This window comes from Dendropsophus ebraccatus, chromosome 2 (assembly GCF_027789765.1).
Source record: "Dendropsophus ebraccatus isolate aDenEbr1 chromosome 2, aDenEbr1.pat, whole genome shotgun sequence".
NCBI lineage: Eukaryota > Metazoa > Chordata > Amphibia > Anura > Hylidae > Dendropsophus > Dendropsophus ebraccatus.
Window position 1 is genome coordinate 152,532,374 of NC_091455.1, and position 22,648 is coordinate 152,555,021.

Here is a 22,648-nt window from a genome sequence, read left to right on the forward strand (position 1 = left end):
AGGGTTGTACACAAGTACATGTCAGACCTCCCATCATTTGAATAGGCAAATCAGGTAGTTCTCCCCATTGACAGACAGGTCTCTGAACCTATAAGTCTGTTTCATTATAGGACTTCCATTCAGTATTGAGCTCATTAGGCAAATTAGTTCATTAATTCGGAAGGCGGAGCAGGCTTGACGCATGCGTTCAAAAAGTCAATATACACCCACAATAGCCCTATACCACAATATAGAGACATTTGTAAATATGGTCAGCCTTGATCTAGCTGAATTGAGTAAACGGAAAAAGAAAGAAAGAATCCCTAAAAATCTAACCAGATCAGAATGGGATGCCCTTGAATATCTGAGACAAAATAAAGAAATTGAAATCAAGAGCTCAGATAAAGGTGGAAATATTGTAATTATGAACAGAGGTGACTACTTATCAATGACTCTACGGATTCTAGACGATCGCACTACGTACGAGATCTTGAAGAGAGACCCAACACCAGGTTTTTTAAGAGAGCTAAAAGTTCTACTCATGGAGGCAAAGAGAAATAAAATGATAACGGAGGATGAGTTTAAAGTCATGTACGATGACAAGCCAACAATGTCTACCTTCTACTCACTACCTAAGGTGCATAAAAAAACAAAACCTATTCCAGGACGCCCGATAGTTTCGGGCAACAACAACTTGACCCAAGGATCGAGCAAATATATTGATCAAATACTGCGACCATTTGTTACTACACTCCCATCCTATTTGAAGGACACAAAGGACACTGTATCTAAATTACATGAAATCACAGTCACTGACAACACACTACTGGTCAGTTTAGATGTAGAAGCTCTCTACAGTAATATACAACACCATCTGGGTATAAGAGCAGTCACTCATTTTTTGAACACACGTGGAATACAATATCAAAGTCACAATAATTTCATCACATCACTATTATCATTTGTCCTTACTCACAATTACTTCACTTTCAATGATATAATTTACCGTCAACTAAAAGGCACAGCGATGGGTACCACCTGTGCACCCTCCTACGCAAACCTCTTTCTTGGGTGGTGGGAGGATCGATTGGTTTTCACTGAACATAATGAACAATACACTCAACACATTTCTTTTTGGGGTCGTTTTATTGACGATATTTTGATTTTTTGGGAAGGCAGCAGAGAATCCCTAATGGATTTCGTAACTGAACTAAATACAAATGCTATAGGCATGTTCTTTACGAGTGAGATTGGAGGTAGAAAAATCAATTTTTTGGACTTGCAGATTTACATTGACCAGGACAACTCAATACAAACTAACATCTACAGGAAGGAAACATCTACGAATAGTCTACTCCATTGGCAGAGCTGTCATCCGAAGTCCTTAAAAGCAGGTATCCCTACGGGTCAATACCTGCGAGCGAGGAGGAACTGCTCAAATGATGACAACTTTGAAAAAGAATGTAAAGATCTCCAACGGAGATTTAGAACACGAGGATATCCGAGACCTATTCTAAATAAGGCCTACAAGAGGGCCAAGAACACACAGAGAAATAACCTTTTAACTGACTCCGTTTTCAAGGAGAAGAAAAACAAAAAGATTATACGGTGTATCGGCACCTATGATAACTGCTCAACAGAAGTCTCAAATATAATTCGGAAATACTGGTCTGTTCTAAGGAGTGACAAAGATTTACAAGAGGTACTTAACGAATACCCCAATATTACATACAGAAGAGGTAGAAACATTAAGGACATCTTAGTACACAGCCACTTTGCCATCTCCCCCTCAACCCCACAAATCAGTACTCCATTAACAATCAAGGGGACTTCACCATGTGGTCAATGTGTAAACTGTAAGTTCATTCCCAGGAGAACGGAATTCATCAATCCATCGAATGGCAAAACAATATTCCTCTATGATCGTATCAACTGCAAAACAAGTGGTATCATCTATGTGGCTATGTGTACCTGTCCGAAAATTTATGTGGGTAAAACCATACAAGAATTCAGGTACAGAGTGGGCTCACATCTAAGCAATATTCGTACAGGTACTGAAACTGCAGTGGCCAAACACATAAAAGAAGCACATAGTAACGACCTAAAAGCCATAACATTTTTTGGTCTAAGAAAAATTATACTTGGTCCAAGAGGGGGAAATTTGAGCAACCTCCTCTTAAAAGAGGAGGCAAAATGGATCTATAGGCTCAAAAGTATGAGCCCAGCAGGTATGAATGAGGGCTTTACCTTTACTCTCTTCATATAATTTTCTAGGTCTGATAAGTAAACTAAAGAGTAATATTATTATACAGTGACAAAACTTATACAGCGACAAAATTTACATACTACCGTTTATAGTGACCTACCTCCCTATCTCTAATTAGTAATATGAGCAAGCTAAACTTCTTTCCAGACTCCATCAAAAATTAAGTCGTATTGATATGTATCATAATATTGAGCCATAAGAGAATCCGGCAGCTATTCAATCGGAGCTATGACGCAAGTATCTGCGTTCACCTCTTTGTAATACATTAAGCATTATATTTTGTTACAACATAAATATATACATAATCCAACTGACCTGTCGTTCGGAGTTAAAGTTTACAAACATGCGCAGTAACATCATAGAATCCTGCGACTAAGTTCTCGCCCATGCGCACTAGTATCTATTCTGACCTCCGTGGCCTAAGATCTAAGAAACACATAAGAATACTATCACACCGATGACTAAGTATCCACGCATGCGCATCGGAATAATTTGAAATAAAACTAAGTGTGCACGCATGCGCTGGAAATTAATTGAACTGAGTCTAAGTGGCTGCGCATGCGCACCACACATTATCATCACTCTATAGGTCTAAGTTTGAACGCATGCGTCAAGCCTGCTCCACCTTCCGAATTAATGAACTAATTTGCCTAATGAGCTCAATACTGAATGGAAGTCCTATAATGAAACAGACTTATAGGTTCAGAGACCTGTCTGTCAATGGGGAGAACTACCTGATTTGCCTATTCAAATGATGGGAGGTCTGACATGTACTTGTGTACAACCCATTATGGGTTTAAATATCACCGCAATAGCGGCGCCGGTCACTATAACAAATCCTCTTGATAAAGCCACAAGTTTAGTGGCGAAACGTCGGGGTTGGTGGTGGGATTTTTATGTGTTTTTAATACGAGGGAGCCATCATGCTAGGACTCAAATAAGAGCGCTCAGTATCTAATACCGTGAGCCAGCGATAAGCCTTACATCGGCTGGCCACGGTTCAGCATATCAGATAGTTTATGTCTATACTGGGTTTGGTGATAAGAACGGATCCATTCAGTGATACCGGTCGGTTGACCAACTGTTGATCCATTCTTTTTTGATATCACTAACCTTTGTATAGTTTCACAACTTCGCAAAGGTTTATACCTTGCTTAAATAGACTGTATTATAAAAGTGGTCTGTTCATTCAGCTATCGCATATAGAGATTATAGGCATGGTCGGTTGACCCCTTAGCAATCTCTGATATTTCATACAGTACCACACTTTTATAAGTCAATATTATAACAATTTTCCTATCTGATAACACACTAATCGGCGCACCTATATTTATCCAATTTTTGCTGTTGTCTCCCTACATTTTTAATCACTGGTCGCACAATACATTTTTAATTTTAAAATAATTTCAAATAAAAGTTAAATTTTAAGTGATCTTCACAGTATATAGGGATAAGTTTTGTTTATACAGTTGATACTTAGCGTGAAGATCAGGGGCTACCCTGTCTCCATCTTATACATAGTGTGAACATAGCCTCAAAGTACATATTATAGGCCGAAAAATATAGTTTTTTTTTTAAATTATTTTAGAGAACATGTATTTATAGATGCAGATGTGTAAATTTTTTTATGTTAAACTTTTTGAAAGTTGGGGGAGTGGGGGCGTATTTTATTTTCGGGTCTTTTACATGGGTCATATATTATACTGCACTCCTGCTATGTTCCCACAATGTTTATTCCTCTCAGTTTTTAAAAAGAAAAAATTACATCTATCATATTGAGTTCAAAATTACGTCAGTTTTTTCGCTGTTTGGCTGCCTGTCAGTGCAATGATGGCTGTAGGTACATTATTCCAGTTAAGGGTCCACTTACACGGAAAGATTATCTGACAGATTATCTGCCAAAGATTTGAAGCCAAAGCCAGAAACAGACTATAAACAGAGATCATGTTATAAAGGAAAGCCTGAGATTTCTCCTCTTTTCAAATCCATTCATGGCTTTGGCTTCAAATCTTTGGCAGATAATCTGTCAGATAATCTTTCTGTGCAAATGGACCCATTTGTGGACTAATTGGCCTTTGGGTGTATCTTTAGGCTATGGTCACGATCTCATACGGCGCCAGAAAAAACTGACAGTTCACACAGTGAAGCGAATGTCTCCGGCCGCTCGCTTCCCTGTGCGCTATGGGAAGCTCTGATGCGGGCGCATCAGCGCGCGCCCGCATCAGAGCTTCCCATAGCGCACAGGGAAGCGAGTGGCCGGAGCCGTTCGCTTCACTGTGTGAACTGTCAGTTTTTTCTGGCGCCGTATGAGATCCCAGCCGAAGCGTATAAGATGTGTGTACGCTCCGGCCGGGATCCCATTGCACATAAGGCTTTGTTACACACCGCAAAACAAGAACTACGAGAACTACGGGCGTAGTTTTACGTTGTGTGAACATAGCCTTAATTGAAAAGTCCATTGAATTTAGTAGTAAAGACAGAGAAAAAAAGAAAAACTGTGTGTAAACAACTGTCTGCTATTTGCAATAGACATCCGAAAAGAATTGTCATAATCATTGCTTTGATGCCCATGTGGACAACATCTGTTATTTAATACACAGTGCACATTGGAAGTCCATCATTGCATTGACTCTGTGGCAAAACGGACGTGTTTTTAAATAGAAAAAGCAGATGTCTTTTCTGTTTGTTTTTTTTTACATACTTTGAATATACAGTGTATTATGTCTGTCAGCATTAGGTTATGTTCACTCACAGTATTTCTGTCAGTCTTTTTTCAACCAAAACCAGGAGTGGGTTGAAAACACAGAAACGGGTTCAAATCTTTCTATTATAATTTTGCTGTCAGTTCCAATCCTGATTTTGGTTGAAAAAATACTGACCAAAAGACTTAGGGAAATACTGTGTGTGAACATAGCCTAACACTGGCTGGGAAAATGTTACACCTGAGGACTTTAGTAAAGAAAAAAAAAACATATTGGCCATCGCTAAAAATGTTTAACAGCTTTACAATTTCTGTTGAATTGAGTGATTTTTGCTTTTTTCTTTCTGCAGAAGCATACTTTGATATTATGAGGACATGTTAACATTCAATAAAATAAAAGTAAAATACAGCTGTATTTTTCAGATAAAAATCTGGCAGTATTTTAAAAAAATAATGTGCTTCATTGAAGTTAATAGAAAATTGGACAGCAGTGTAAACATCTTATAGAATAACAGGCCGTTATTAATTACGATCATCCAAATAATGAATGTGCTCATTATTTACTATATGTTTTTGCAAAAAAAAAAAAAAAAAAAAACCTGCTTATTTAAATGTTTTCAGCATTTATTTTAGTGTGGGTGAACCTACCTGCTTAAATATAGAGTAGTGATAAATGATTTATCCCCTTTTGTCTTAAAATTAACAACTGGAATTAAATACTGGAAAAAAAGGGACCCTAAAAGTATACTACTGTAAACCAAGAAACTTAATTTATGTATTTTTTATTTACATACAGCTTTAGGCTGGGTTCACACTATGTATATTTGAGGCTGTATTTGTGAGGCTGTATAGCAACCAAAACCAGGAGTGGATTGAAAACACAGAAAGGCTCTGTTCACATAATGTTGTAATTGAGTGGATGGCCATCATTTAATGGCAAATATTTGCTGTTATTTTAAAACAACGGCTGTGGTATTGAAATAATGGCCGTTATTTACTGTTATATGGCGGCCATCCACTCAATTTCAACATTGTGTGAACAGATCCTTTCTGTGTTTTCAATCCACTCCTGGTTTTGGTTGCTATGAGGACCTGACATGAGGACCAAATACTGCCTGAAATATATGTAGTGTGAACCCAGCCTTAACATGTAAATTGTTTTGTTAATTTATATAAGGGTATATTTTTCATAGGACAAGTAATATTTTAATAATGATATATTGTAATAGTTCATGAACCACATAATATACTAAGAAACAAAAAGAGTTTTTCTGGTTGTGTTCCCACTTCAGGAACATATTGAGTAAAGGCGGCTGTCTTAGCCTTAAAGTATCACAGTTGTTACGGTATAACTTTGAAAATCAACAGGGCATGTGCTATAAAGCAGCTTTGCAATTTACATTAATTTTTTTTTTTGTTAACATGCTTTAAATTAACACTATACTTACCAAAAATCAAAGTCCAGTCTCCTGAATGCAGCTTTTTAGTCTTGTGCTGGTTGAAAAAAAGAGACTAAACGGAGGAAGTCCCAGTCATCAGCACGCTCGCTAAAAAGGCATAGATTTGACAGATGCACTGAGCCACTGGGGTAGCCAACAGGGACATCCCTGGGGGGTTAACTATGGCTACCAGGGTCATGACTGGGGGGCTAACTATGGCTACCAGGGTAATAACAGGGAAGTTAACTATGGCTATCGGTTGCATCACTGAGGGGTTAACTATGGCTACCAGGGGCATCATTTGGGGTTAAATACAATACTAGGTGGAATCTTGAGGGTTAACTAAAATACTAGGGGCATCAGGGGTGCAATACTTTTCCTTTCCCTGGGTGCTGCCAACTCACGCTATGCTACTGCCGCACATAGAGAAAGAATGAGTGTATACATTCAGTTTATGGCCCTCAAATGATTTTTATAAATGCTTAAAAAGCCCTCGACAGGAAAAAGGTTTTCAACCCATTTAAAAGCATTATAACTAGTAAGAAATGACTGTATATTGCAAACATGCTTTAAAGTGTCACTGAAGTCATAACTTTCAAAGTCTAAATCAACAGTAGATGTGAAATAAACAAGTTTGCAATATACATTGATTATTATTATTTTATCATACTATAAAACAAAGCTGAACTTACCAGAAATCCAGTCTCCTAAAGGCAGCTTTTAAGTGTTGTGCTGGTCACAAAAAAAAGAGACTAAACACGCAAGAGGGATTTATCAAGACCGTCGTACTCATATGTCATAAATTAGGCCCCGCCCCAATTACTTTGCCGAATTCACTAAGAGGTGCACACCCCTAAGTGAATCTGGACCAATTTGCCCCTGCTATTCGGCCTGTCAGGAAAACTACACCTGCTCCTGAGCAGGTGTAGAAGTTCACCATAATTTTCACCTGCAAGCATAGGAAGTGCTGTTTTCCATAATAAAAGAAAAAAAAGGAATGTAAATTGCAAATTTGCTTTATTTCGCATCTACTGTTGATTTAGGTTTTAAAAGTTATAATGACAATGACACTTTACGTACCCTTTTTTTTGTCATCTTTTGTTAAAATACGAAATAATGTTTCTAATCAGCCTGAAATTAGAAATGTTTTTTTTTTCCCCTATATACATTTAGAGCTGCAGGCAAAAATTTTATTTTTGGGTAGTCACATATAACACTGTTGTCACTCTTGCACTTTTAGTTCACACACTGTTGAAATTTAACGGCAAATAATTGCTCTTATTTTAAAACAATGGCTATTATTTATTGGCAAATAACAGCCATTGTTTTAAAATAACAGCAATTATTTGTTCACGGTGTGTGAACATAGCTTTTCTGTGTTTTTAATCTACTCCTGGTTTTAGTTGGAAAATACTAACCAAAATACTGAGCAAAAATACTGCGTGTGAACATAACCCTATGCATGAACATGTACAATTTTTGCTTATCGATAAAATTTATTTTCTATTACATTATCTTCATTTTACCTAAATTTGGGCAATTATGCTATTCGGAGATAGTGCTCATTCTTCTGACCCATATCAAAATCTTTTAAATCTTTCTACATAGAATTGAAGATAACAGAGATATACACAATACCTGTTCCTCAAAATTCAGTGCCCTTCTCCCTACATAAAAACCTCTGTAAAGGTTGCTGAATGACACAGGTCCGGTCTACTGTGCCTATTGTCTATGTTGCGTGCTGTAAAGCATATTTCTAAATTTTGATAAAATAGGTTCAGCAAGATGGCACAAAGCACCATACAAAACAAGTGCATCATTAACCCATTTCCCTCCACATGACATCTATAGTAGTGTATTGTGTAAATCATTAGCCAAACACAGCAACAGCCTGTTCAATGTCCTTTTACCACTATTTTATCAAGGCATTAAAGCAAATCAGGTACATCATAATTTTTTTCCCCTTAATCGACTGGCAACAGCACGGGGATGCCAGTGGCACAGTCCTTTTTTTTAATTGGCCACCCGGTTCCCTCGCTCAGCGCCAGTCTTTTCCCGAGCACCAACCCCTGAGGGCAGTGTAGAAAACCCCTACATGGCTCCAGAGGTTAGACTCAATGAGCCACGTCACAGAAGGGAGGGGATATCGGCACACTGGCCAGTGCTCGGGAAAAAATCAGTGCCGAGCATGGCACCGATCGATTAAGGCAAAAAAAATAGGAGCAATGTACCTGATGGTACATTTCCTTTAAGGATTTACTGTTTAAGCAATTCTGTAATATTTTTGTTTATTTCCAAAAACTGTTTTGTAGCAGGCATACATTGTTAGAGTATATAAAAAAGTTCATTTGGAGCAGAAAGTAATTAAAGCAATACTGTATCCACCAACCCCCCCCCCCAAAAAAAAAAAAAACGTTCTTCGCTTTTATAGAACTCCACTGGAGGTTCTTTAGTTTCCCCTATATGCACTGTCTGAGACAAGAAGTTCATTACACTCTTACACATATATCAATAGGGCCTAGGATTGCAGTTGCATCTGCATTAAAGCCAGTCCCTAGATCAATGTCACAGGATCTCAGAGCGCACACTGCACTTGCATTCAGTGTATTCCATGCCTGAGGATCTCGTTAGGTTTTTAGGTTTTAGAGCTCAACCTTAAATTAAACAGCAAATGTCTGTGCTCAGAATATTCCTTTAAGTACTTTTTTTTCACTGTTCACCTACTATGCATGGAACAGGTAAGTTGCATGTTAGATGAAGTGAGCTAGTCTTCCCAAAATTCCCAACAAAGTTATAAGTACAAAAACAATATTGGCACTGTACAAAGGAAAAAATAGCTGTAGAAGCCAGAGCCATCCTTTGTGAAACTAGGCATAGTTGAAGAAATAAAGAAAAATAAATTGAAATAGCCAGTTATATATTCTGATTGTGATCAAATGCTCTATATATAGAACTGTTTTCCCAACTTTGGCGATCCAAGATGTTATTGGAGTGTTGGGTACTGTTTTTCCAGTAAGCAGCAGGTAGAAGTAATAATAAATCTCCAATCTTTAATATATCTCCAGGGAGAGAGCTACCACCTTGTAAACAGTTACAATCACCAAAGACCAGAAGGCGCAGAACGTAAACCAGCCAGCAGGCTGGTTCAGGAGCCTGGAGAGGGGTGCCAGGAGCCGAGGCAGGCTGACAGGGTGAGCCCCGCAACTTGGGAGTTGGTAGAGGCGGCAGCTGTGGTGTGGAGGGTCGCCAGTGCTGGAGCCAGGGCGCCGGCAGCCTAGATGGGTACCAGGAGCTGCTGCGCGCTGGTGGAGGAGTCGTCGGGGGAAGAAGCCACCAGCGGCTGCTAGGTAAGCCGTGTGGGGCCGTCAGCACAGGGGATTCCCATCATTATGATGGCAACCCCTGCTCTGTTTTCCACGCAGCAGAGAGAGAGGCAGGAACAGGCAGCTGTTTAAACTTGCCATCTTTCTCTCTCAGTTGTATGGAACACACTGGTAAAGAGGCAGGGATTCCAATCATAATGACAGGAATCCTCGCTTCTTTACATGGTGTTCCCCGCAGCAGAGAGTGAAAGGGAGGACCGGGCGGCTGTTTAAACTTGCTGCACGCTACTGGTTCTCTCAGCTGCGGGGAACACCCTATAAAGAAGCGTGAATTCACGTCATAATGATAGGAACCCTTGCTCGGATCAAAGCTTCACGGGAAAATTTTGTTAGAATACCGAGGCGTTTGGGAAGTTATTACTGTATATTAAATGGGTTGAGTTTGAACTTTACAGTGCAGACATGCTTGGGCACATGCAACTCTACCCTGCTTACTTAGTGCTCTTGGCTACCTAAAACACGCAAGGTCTTTTTATACAGCTTTAATTTATGAATTAATAAAAAATACACATTACATATTGAAGTGGAAACTGGATCCGGATAGTGCAGAACAGGGTGTTTCTGTTCCTGAAGCAGTCCCTAGTCTCGCCCTCAGCAAGAAACATCCGGGGAGATTTATCAAGCAGTCGTAAGGCCCTATTAAATGGAGCAATTATTTGCCAAATGAAGCAGATATCCCCACCGAACTGAGCAAGCAAGAGGATGCTTACTAAGTGTCGATCTAGCAGATCAGTGATTGTAGTGATTGTTTACCGTGTTATATGCCCATTACACTAAGGATGCTCTTTGTTTCCAATAGCAACCAATCGAAGCTCCGCTTTCAAATATTTATGAACCCTTGTAAAATGATGGAAACCGGAGTGTTTTAAAATTTGCAGGGCTCAAAAGGTGGAAACCCTCCCTGGACTCTCTGCAATCAATTTCTGAGATGTAAATATGACATCCCAACATTTTTTTAAAGTGAGAGTCACCCTTTAATTTATGTAATCTATAAATAAATCTATAAAGATTAAGTCCACTTTGAAACCTATTTTACAGATTATATATGGAAAGCTGAGTAACTTTTTATATAACACTTTATTTATTGTATTTTCAAAATAAACATGAGGAAAATAGAGAACATACACTTGGTGTACATCAAGGATCCAAAACAAGAGTATCATTATGTAACTCTTACTCATTTCATCCTGAGTTATAGGCAATGTTCCCACAATGGGAAAATGGCTGCCATCTATCCGAATCCTAATAATATTCATGATCATCTTTTGGTTAAATGTCTACAGAGAATTTGTTTGGTTGATTTGTATTCTGGGAAGTGTAATCTTTAAACAAGACTGTAATCAAATACACAAAAAAAAATATACTTTCCAACTAAATAAGATGTTTATAGAAGAGCTCAGCTAAGCTATTGAGCTATTGGCTGTTTCCTATAAAACAGCAGAATTGTGAATAACACTCTAGATTGTAGGGGTACATTCCTCATAAAAAATCCACTCTGGAAACTTACACCATGTACTCCTATGTATGGGGAAAAATCTGTTACTGATAAATGGTTTAAATTTCCACTGTATAAATATTTACTGCAGTGTAAATGCAATATGTATGGCATATCCTGGATATGGAAATTTGTCATATACTTGTGAAATTCTGCACTGAAATCTGCAGCAAATACTTTACAAAATCCACAACACAATTCCCACTTATTTCTTTTTCTGCACAATTACTGTTGCGGATCTTGGGTGACATTTATGAAGTCCGGGCTTACAACTGTCAACCCGCAGCTCCGGAGCTCAGGGGACTTATGTAGAGGCGCATCGCCTTTACATAAATCCCAAGTGCACGGAGACCGTCAGTGCGAAAATTTTAAAACCTATGCCAGCTCAGAGCTGGTGTAGGTTTGAGTATAATTTTTCATCCAGAAAAATGATAAATGACACCCACTCTCCATGCTTCTGCACGCCCCCCCTCCCCAACACCCCCTCTCCGTCCCACTGGCGAAGGTGGCACAGATGCGAAAAAAATATTAGCAAAAATACTATTTGCAAATATTTTTACACCAATTTGCCCCATCTTACGCCTTTTCATACATGTCCCCCCTTGTGGTGTATTTTTACATCTTATGTGAATCCACACAGAGATACGACCATTCACACGTCCATGTCAGTTTTTACTGTCAGGAAATCCTTATCAGGAGGCCTCGAATGTCATCAGGAAAGTATCAGGATTTCCTGACAGTAATCCGTTTTTACCTTCAGGAAACCATCAGGAAATACCTTCAGAAAAAAAAAGTGTTCTCAATATCGTCTAGTATGCCAACATACATCACAAGTACCCACATCACCCCTTGTGTACCCTGCCACTGCATCCCCCTCGTGTACCCTGCCACTGCACCCCCCGTGTACCCTGCCACTGCGTCCCCCTCGAGTACCCTGCCACTGCGCCCCCCCTCGTGTACCCTGCCACTGCGTCCCCCTCGAGTACCCTGCCACTGCGTCCCCCTCGTGTACCCTGCCACTGCGTCTCCCTTGTGCCATGTGTCATCCTCTAATCTGTTGCAGAACTACAACTCCCATTTTGTGATGTAGTCCTGCATATTACCACACAAACCACGATGGAAGATGTAGTTCTATTGTGCCCCTGCCTTCCCCCTCCTATACTGTGTCATCCTGTAATCTGTTGCAGAACTACAACTCCCATTATTACACTGGAGGTGTGTGCCGCTGAGGCCCGGGGGGGGGACGCTGAGGTGAAGGGACGCTGAGGTGGAGGTGTGTGCCGCTGAGGCCCGGGGGGTTTCGGGTGCCGCTGGGGTCCGGACGGGGGGGGGGGGGGGGCTGCCGGGCGCAGGGCCCTAGAGTGGGGCTGGTGCTGAAGTCCTGTCTGGGGGGGGGGAAGGGCCGGGGTTAGTGGTGGCCGGATGTCGGGCGCTGCGGTCCGAGGTGCGATCGGCGGGCGCTTAGGTCCAGGGGTGTCAGCAGGAGACAGCGGCAGGGTACCAATCCGGAACTACGGATGCTATCCTCATGTGCATCAGGATAGCGTCCGGTTTTCTAGCATCCCCATAGAGTTCTATGGGGGCGTCCGTGCCGGAATTCCAGACGAAAATAGGACAGGATCTAAAAAATCCTGACCTATTTTCCGGAACGGGCACCCTTCCGAAAAAATCCGGAAGGGTGTCCATGTCTAATGTAAGTCTATTGTCCATGTCTAATGTAAGCCTGATAGGAAATCCGGGCAGATTTTCCGGACGTGTGAAGGGGCCTTACTGTTTTACTCTGAGGAGGTTCAACTCCTGGTTTGGGCTATAAACAGTGACAAAGACACTATAGGGGACATTTACTATTGAGTCTAAAATGTGCACATTTTTCTACAGAGCATACATTTTTTTACCCAGCCAAGTAGAACTAATTTAACAAATAATCATTTGTTAATCACACTTTTGAATAAAAATAATAGCGGATATTTGCAAAAAATCACCTGCTACTGACCAGATGTAGGCTGGCACCTGTTTGTGTGATCTTTGAAAATTGAGCAAATGATTGCCCGCAAATCCTGGATTATGCAAATTTTTGGGTGAATACTCAAAACAGGCACATTTTTAAAAAAAAATCACATCTAAAAAAAAAAATTTGCCTGTTGAATACTGGTCCATAAATAGAAAAAAATGGGTGTAAAAGACATATATTCACCAAAAAAATAGGCACATATAATTTTTTAAAAGGTGTTAAAAAGCAGATATGATTTAAAGATAAATATTTCATTGGTTTCATTGGTTGTACTTACGTGATTGTGTCAATCATATCCAATCCCATTTCAACACAGCAATGTGCATGGTCTGTTTTAGGCTGTGTTAGTCCAGAAACACAGTAATAACAATCGCCAAGAATCTTTATCCTTCTGCAGTGATTTTCCTGTTACAAATTACAATAGATCATAATTTTAAACAATGGCCTTTACTACTTGCAATTATAATGCATAACAATAAAAATAAGACATAAGACATTAAATTATATTTAATGAAATTATCACCCCAAGATATATCACTGTTCTGTCTTCACTGTGTTTCTCTATCATTCATCCCTGGCCGAAAATAGAAGGACTACAATCTGAGTATTGTCCACAGATCCCCAATTTCTCCTCCTCTCCATAGACAATGCATCATTTTCTGGTGTCACAGGTGACTTGGCTGGATATGGTCTCAGGGCTCTACCCCACCCCCTAAGTGATGCTTGCATTTCAGCTTAACCCCTACAGCCTCCAGCACTCTCGCCCTGTCATATGCACAGATACATATCAATCTTCAATGGGACTTTTGGGCTGTATTCACACATTGCAATTATGTTGCGGTTCTACTGTGATTTTTCAGCAAATTGCACAGAGGCAGTAAAATAGCGTCATTTAAATGTGATTTGTGGCATTAGCTAAAACATAATGGCAACAATGCAACAAAAATGAGACATGTGAATACAGCTGTAGGGGAAGTGAGGAGTGAGTAAAACATGCTGCCTTGTGCAAAATGATTTAGCAGGTGCTGCAACCTCACTAAGGCTATGTTCACACAACGTCAAAAACAGAGAAAAGAAGGCCGATTGTGATATTTGAAAAAAACATCCGTTATTGCCGCGATTTAACTGACTGCAATGCAATGAAGTCAATGAGAAGACAAACGTCCAGTGCACACAATGTATTGAATAACAGACGTTTTTCCGCGGACGCCAAAATAATGAACATGATCATTATTTTTTTTACGTCTTTTGCAAACAGCTGACGTTTTTTATTAGTTGTTTACACATAGTCTTTATTTTGTCACCGTTCTTTCTCCGTTTTTACTATTAAATTCAACGGACTTTTCAATATAGCCACACCCAAAGGCCAATTAGTAACCCCAAACTAAAATAATGTACAAACACCAGTCATTGCTCTAAGGGGAGACCACATAGCTAAATAACGTCCAATATCTTAGACTCAAAATGACGGACATCATTTTAAACTGAGCTGAAAAAAAGTTGTGTGAACATAGCCTAATGATTTTTGAAACCAAAGCCAGGGATGAATTTCACATGAGGTGAAATCTTAGGGGGAGATTTATTAAAGGGTGTAAAATTTAGACTGGTGCAAACTACACACAGCAGCCAATTACAGCTCAGCTTTAGGCAGTGCTGAAAGGAAAGCTGAGCTGTGATTGGTTGCTGTGGGCAGTTTGCACCAGTCTAAATTTTACACCCTTTGATAAATCTCCCCCTTAGTCTTTACTTTACAACCTATTCCCATACCATATCATATCATATCACCAAATACTGTTAAAAACAGCTCAGAAAAAATGGCTCCCCCCATACTAATGTACTAAAATAATTAATCAGAATTAGAAAATACAAAACTGAATAAAAAACAAAACAATGTTTTAGTATCAGACTCTAATTAGTAAAAAAAAAAAAAAAAAATTACTTCAAACCGTACCTGTTATTAGAAAAACATTTGACATGTCACAGAGACAGTCGTGTGGCTACTTACCTTTAGCCTTGCACTCCACCCAGTCACTGTGGGTGTTGTACACAGAGTTTAGTTGATCCTGTATGCTCAATTTTATAGACTTCTAGTCCAAGAGAGGCCATACGTTAAAATATAGGGTCCAACTCTCAGGGGTTTACTCTAACAAGGTGAGTTAGTAGATTCTATTTGAGCAAATGCTTTGCTAAGAACTTTATTTTTTATAAGAAAACAAACAAAAAAATCCATAACTCTAGAACAGGTTTTTATCCTGACACTTCAAGTTTGCTGCAGCATGTCACAGAGACATGTCAAGTTTTGATCGATTGGGGTCTGAGTGTGACCCTGACCTTTTAAGGGAATGAGCCGGGAAAGTCCAGCTCAGAGCTCTATAAATCCAAAGTAGATTATTTTGTATGGTTATCACATATATTGAATGTTCATTAATGCACTGGTAAATTTTTTACCTTTAAAGTCTGAACCCCATTAACTTATCTTACTACAAGACTAATACACATGTAATACAGAGAGAACATGGTAGAAAAAGAAAAAAAAAAAAAAGGTATTTACATGATAAGGGTAAGAGGCAAGATGAAGATCTCACCTCAGGCAACAGATTATAGATCAGCTAAAAGGGACAGAACCTTTCTCCCCTGTAAAGTAAGCAGCTATACATACATTAGATGTATGACCAGTCACTACAGTACAGAAGCAGGGAGTTCAGCAATAAACAAATATTTTTGTTACTGTACGCATATTCCATGGCGTGCTATGGTAATAGCATACCACACAACAGAATATGCGTACTGCAGCAGGGACTCAACTCAAAGGGTGTAGACACAGCTGACAGGAGACACAGGGAATTGAGCGTAAACTCTGTGCTCTGTCTCTTTTACTTTTCATTTGTGCAGCATATAAGCAACCATAATCCACCCTACCTCAGTACCTCCCGAGGAAGCCTCTAGGGAAACGCACATCAGGATGTGAGGTAGGATCCCGGTCTCCAGCCACTAAGTATCATGGTCCAATCGATCATATTGTGTTTTGGGTACTTGGGCTTTTTCTCGTAGCTTATTTTTGAGAGATGTTGCAATGATGTCTATTTTTCATTCACTGATATTGTATTGCATTTGGTGCAATATTTGCACCACTTACATTGGAAGAAAGACTATCCTTTTGAAGACACAAGGTCACTTATGACAAGGTAGTGAAGGACAAACAAAAGCTGTTTTTTAGAAGAGCCTATACAACCTATTTAAAGTGAACCAGGCAACTTTTATGACCTGGGAAACAAATGCTTGCTGGACTGGGGTGTGACATTGTAACGCCTGGAGTCGTGGATCCACTGAACCGTCACTAGCGATGGCAGTAACCGCACCAGGGAGCAGAGTCTAAGGGGCCGCTGGTTTTTACCAGAGCCCGCCGCAAGGCGGGACGGACTTGCTGCGGCAGGCGACCCCCAGGTCGCTACCTCTGGCTTGGTTGCTAGTGACAGCAGGCGTGGCAGGAGCAGTAGGCAGAAAATTGTGCGGGCAGAGGTCTGTAGGCGTAACCGCAGGTGGCAGGCAGTACTCAGGAACAATGGGTAAGCAGCGGACAGGGACTAGGGACCGGGACAGCGGACAGGAACTAGGAACAAGGACTGAGGTTAGGAACAACAGGGAGCTGGGCCAAACGCTATGGGAAGCATGTAGAGGCTCCAACACCTGTAGTGGGGCAGGGCTGGAACTTATAAGAGAGTGTGATGTGCGAGAACCAATTAGGGGCGGACTGCCCCTTTAACTCTGAGACAGCCGGCGCGGGCGCGCCCTAGGAGGCGGGGACGCGCGCACCGGCCGGCACAGCGACGGACAGGAGCGGGGCGAGGTGAGGCGCCCCCAGGGGCCGGAGTGGCAGCAGCGCCGGTCCCTGCATGTTTACACCGGTGGCTGCAGGACAGGGTGAGGGGGTGCGGCGGTGGCCTGGAGCGCGGGATGCCGCCGCAGCCCTGACAGACATCTGCCAGGACTGGGAGATGTCCAAGATGAAAATCTCCCTTCTGTAAGACCTAATGAAACAATCAAGGAAATTTAGTCTCTTATCACCTAAATGGCCAATAAATATCCACTAACAGGCATAAAGAAAATGTAAAAACCTGATCCTCAGACTTGGGTATAAAAATTTGGAATCCATAGAAAATTGTTCACAGGGTAGGGTTCAGTCTTATCATCCACTTATTTTATAACTGTTTTGCATGTGTTTATGTTGTTTTATTTTGTCTCTTAATTATGATCCTTTACCCAGAGTACTTACAATAAACCCAAAAAGTTTGGCCTTTGTATGCTCGAAAAAATCTATTGCCTGTAATGCATTGCCTGATATCCTTTGATTACTGGACAGGATATTTTACAGCCTATATTTTATAAGTAGTCGCAGTTTGTATCTGAGATGTGTGGACTTACTGGGGTGTGATTTATGCTAATTTGCAAACTGAGTATACTAAGTAAGACTGAGTGGAGAGTGAGTATAGATAGATAAATCATACCTATATCACATGCTAGGGATGTACATGTGACAGAGGCAGATTTGGTCTGACACTGCTTCCCCTTGCTGCACTATCCCATGGTGGTTTTCATCTCTGTCACACCCCCAGACCTGAGGGTAGGCATGGTGGAAGAGTTGATGTCCTTCTCTCCCCGCAGTGCACTTTCCAGGTCATTCCCCCTGAGCTCTCACACTCTTTCCCCTCTTTTGAGGTTCACACCCTCAGACTCTTCCTCCCACTTCCCCTTAGAGTTTCTGTCATCTACCGCCTCCTGGCTGTCCTCAAGAAATTCCTCAACCACTTTGCAACCTGGCTCCCCCATTTCTTATCTGCAGAAGTCCCCACACTAATCCTGGGTGACTTTAACATCCCCATCGATTTACCTATGACCTCTTCCGCCTCTCAGCTTCTCTGTGTAACCTCCTCTTTCAGCCTCTCACAGCTAACAAACTCTCCCACACACAAGGGTGGGAATTCCCTGGACCTGATCTTCTTCCACCACTGTTCAGTCTCCAACTTCACAAACGATTCCTCAGAGTTATCCGACCACAAACTTCTCTCTTTCACAATTACAAACAATCGTCCCCCTCCTGACACTCCTTCCCCATACATATACAGAAATCTGTGCAATATCAACACTCATCAACTCATAGACTCCCTACAATCCTCACTGTCCCCAATCTCATCCCTCACCTGTCCAAACATGGCCACACTACCACAACACCCTAAAATTCACCCTGGACTCGGTAGCTCTCCCTACTCGCCACACACACCACTTTCTTCGGTGAGGCTCTAGGACTGCTGAACGTCTGTGGAGGAAATCTAGAACCTGAGCAGATTTCATTCACTCTCAAATTTTATTACTCTGTCCTTCACCTCGCCAAACAAGCCTACTTTACCTCTCTCATCCCCTCACTATCCAACAACCCAAAGCGCCTCTTTGACACCTTTAACTCTCTCCTAAAGCCCAAAGCTCACACACCCATCACTGACCTCTGTGCTGAAGACTTGGCCTACTATTTCAAATCCAAAATTAACTCTATCCGTTCTGACATAATTTCCCAGCCCCATAGATCCTATTCCCTCTCCCCCACTTTCTCTTCACTCTGTCTTCTGTTTTTGATCCAGTGAAGAAGAAGAAGAAGAGGAAGAAGTTCAGGAGCCAAGGTTCTTCTCCTCTTCTCACCCCACTACCTGCCCTAGTGACCCTATTGCCTCACACCTCCTCCAATTACTCTCTCTGTCACAACTCTGTCACAACTCATCTCACTAAAATATTCAACCTTTCTCTCTCTTCTCTGGTATCTTTCCCTTCACATTCAAACACTATTCAAACTCTATTATAACCCCATTACTGAAAAAAACTTCCTAGATCCATCCTGTGCAGCTAACTATCAACCTGTCTAATCTGCCTTTCATCTCTAAACTCTTGGAGCGTTTGGTCTATTTTTGCCTAACCCTCTCCGATAAATCTCCTCTCGACCCTCTACAGTTCGGTTTCCGATGCCTTCACTCCACTGAAACTGCTCTCATCAAGGTGTCAAACGACCTTCTGAAGGCCAAGTCACAAGGAAACTACTCCTTGCTGATTCTTTCAGTGGCATTTGACACTGTAGACCAGGGGTGGGGAACCTCAGGCCCGCGGGCCGCATCCCGCCCCTGAGACCTCCCGATGCGGCTCGCGGCCCGCAGCTCCCCTGTGATGCGCGCCGCTCTGGAGGAGGAAGAAGCCGGCATACACAGCATCCTCCGGTGTCTGTGACAGCTGCCGGATACAGGAGGATGCTGTCTATGCCGGCTTCTTTCCCACTAGAGCGGCGCGTGTCTTCAGTCTCCTGCGGGCCGCGCGATGACGTCATTTCATCGCGCGCCGCCTGCAGGAGAAGACCGGCACAGAGGACCTGGACAGCGTGGGAACGGAGGAAAGGTGAGAGGGATGTTTATTTTTTTTTTATTTGGGGGTTAACTAGGCTGCCAGAGACATGCCTGATGGGGGTGATAACTAGGCTGCCAGGGACAAGACTGATGGGGGTGATAACTAGGCTGCCAGAGACAAGCCTGATGGGGGTGATAACTTGGCTACAAGGGACATGCCTGATGGGGGGGATAACTAGGCTACAAGGGACATGCCTGATGGGGGGGATAACTAGGCTACAAGGGACATGCCTGATGGGGGGGATAACTAGGCTACAAGGGACATGCCTGATGGGGGGGATAACTAGGCTACAAGGGACATGCCTGATGGGGGGGATAACTAGACTACCAGGGACATGCCTGATGGGGGGGGGATAACTAGGCTACCAGGGACATGCCTGATGGGGGTGATAACTAGGCTACCAGGGAAATGCCTGATGGGGGTGATAACTAGGCTACAAGGGACATGCCTGATGGGGGTGATAACTAGGCTACCAGGGACATGCCTGATGGGGGTGATAACTAGGCTACCAGGGAAATGCCTGATGGGGGTGATAACTAGGCTACCAGGGACATGCCTGATGGGGGTGATAACTAGGCTACAAGGGACATGCCTGATGGGGGTGATAACTAGGCTGCTAGGGACATGCCTGATGGGGGTGATAACTAGGCTACCAGGGACATGCCAGATGGGGGTGATAACTAGGCTACCAGAGACATGCCTGATGGGGGTGATAACTAGGCTACCAGGGACATGCCTGATGGGGGTGATAACTAGGCTACCAGGGACATGCCTGATGGGGGGGATAACTAGGCTACCAGGGACATGCCTGATGGGGGGGATAACTAGGCTACAAGGGACATGCCTGATGGGGGTGATAACTAGGCTACAAGGGACATGCCTGATGGGGGGATAACTAGGCTACAAGGGACATGCCTGATGGGGGGATAACTAGGCTACCAGGAACATGCCTGATGGGGGGGATAACTAGGCTACAAGGGACATGCCTGATGGGGGGGGGATAACTAGGCTACCAGAGACATGCCTGATGGGGGTGATAACTAGGCTACCAGGGACAAGACTGATGGGGGTGATAACTAGGCTACAAGGGACATGCCTGATGGGGGTTAACTAGGCTACCAGAGGCATCACTGGGGGGGTTAACTAGGCTACAAGGGGCATCACTGGGGGTTAACTACAATAGCAGGGGCACTGGAGGAACAATACTTTGCCTTGCCCCATGTGCTGCAAACCCACGCTACTAACTGCCGCGCACAGTATGTGGCCCTCAAATGATTTTATTAATGCCCGACCGGCCCTCGACATGGAAAAGGTTCCCCACCCCTGCTGTAGACCACCAGCTTCTCCTCTCCATGCTCAGCTCTCTTGGTCTAAAAAACTCTGTTCTCTCCTGGTTTTCTTCCTACCTCTCTGACCGCTCCTTCAGTGTATCCTTCTCTGGCTCTACGTCTTCTCCCTTACCTCTTTATGTTGCGGTTCCCCAGGGATCAGTCCTGGGTCCCCTCCTCTTCTTCCTCTATACAGCCCCCATCGGACAGACCATCAGCAGGTTTGGCCTGCAATACCATCTCTACGCCGATGACACCCAGCTATATACCTCCTCCCGTGACATCACCTCTGCATTTCTACAAAATACCAGTGACTGTCTATCTGCTGTCTCTAACATTATGACCTCTCTCTTTCTCAAACCTAATCTCTCTAAAACTGAACTTCTGGTATTCCCTCCCTCTAACTATCCTAAATCTAACTCTCAGTTGGTGGTACTAGCATCTCTCCTGTGCATCAAGCTCAATGTCTGAGGGTTATGCTAGACTCTGATCAATCCTTCACTCTTTATATTCAAGCTCTTGCATGCTCCTGTCATCTACATCTCAAAAACATCTCTAGAATACGCCCATTTCTCACCACTGACACAGTTCAGACTGTCACTGTTGCCTTGATCCATTTTAGTCTTTACTATTGTCACTCCCTACTCCGTTCTCAAAGCTCTCCCCTCTCCAGTCTATCCTTAACGCAGCAGCCAGGCTCATCTTCCTCTCCAGCCGTTATACTGACGTTTCTCCCCTGTGCCAGTCACTGCACTGGTTACCCATTAAATACAGAATACAGTTCAAATTCCTCACCCTCACCCATAAAGCTCTCCACAACTCTGCCCCTCCATACATCTCCCTCCCTCATCTCCACCTACCACTCTTCCCGTGCTCTACGCTCTGCTAATGATCTCAAACTAACCTCTTTCATAATCAGAACCTCACACTCCCGGCTCCTAGACTTCTCTCGTGCTGCACCAGTTCTCTGGAATGCCCTTCCCAAAGACTCTCTGCTATCCCTTCTCCATGTACTCTATATCCTCCTTGGTGCCATGTACTATCTACCTGAAACAAGACAAAGGCGTTTGTGACTATGTACAATGACTGAAACATTGACAAAAATAAAGCAATTACTGCTTCTTGTGTCACCACCAGTCCTCCTAGTCTGTAAACTCTCGTAATCGAGCTTTGTTTGTATCATATTTTATTTTATTTTACTTATTTATTCTATAATATATTATAAATATTACCTGTTCTGTACGTATATATTTAAAAAAGCGCTGCGGAAACTGTTGGCGCTATACAAATAAATGATATTATTATTTGGTTAAAAAAAAAGTAGATAAAATAAGTCGAAAAATATTTGTCAAGCAATACAAGGAATCCACAATACCTTTCTCACAAGGACATTTTGATCTGATGGTAAAATTGATCTGATGTGACTGATCAGCTGGGAAAATCTGCCTGTAATGGCTATAGTTTTACATTATAATATGGCGCACGTGGAGGACGGTAGAAGCAGAATAATCCTTTACAAGCAGTATCTTTCTCTAGTAGATTAACCTTTTACAAGCAGCGTTGTCCTCCTCCTTTAGCTAGTCTGCATTATACATCGGGAACCCT

At 42.2% G+C, this 22,648-nt stretch overlaps 1 protein-coding gene across 1 annotated transcript in view; it reads right to left on the reverse strand.

Annotated features, from left to right (window-relative positions):
- Positions 1 to 22,648, reverse strand: part of ADCY1 (adenylate cyclase 1) — a 240,049-nt gene that overhangs the window by 120,485 nt on the left and 96,916 nt on the right. The window contains exon 5 of the mRNA XM_069959698.1: positions 13,552 to 13,679. Within this exon, the coding sequence (XP_069815799.1) occupies positions 13,552 to 13,679 (128 nt within the window). The remainder of the gene's footprint in view (positions 1 to 13,551; positions 13,680 to 22,648) is intronic.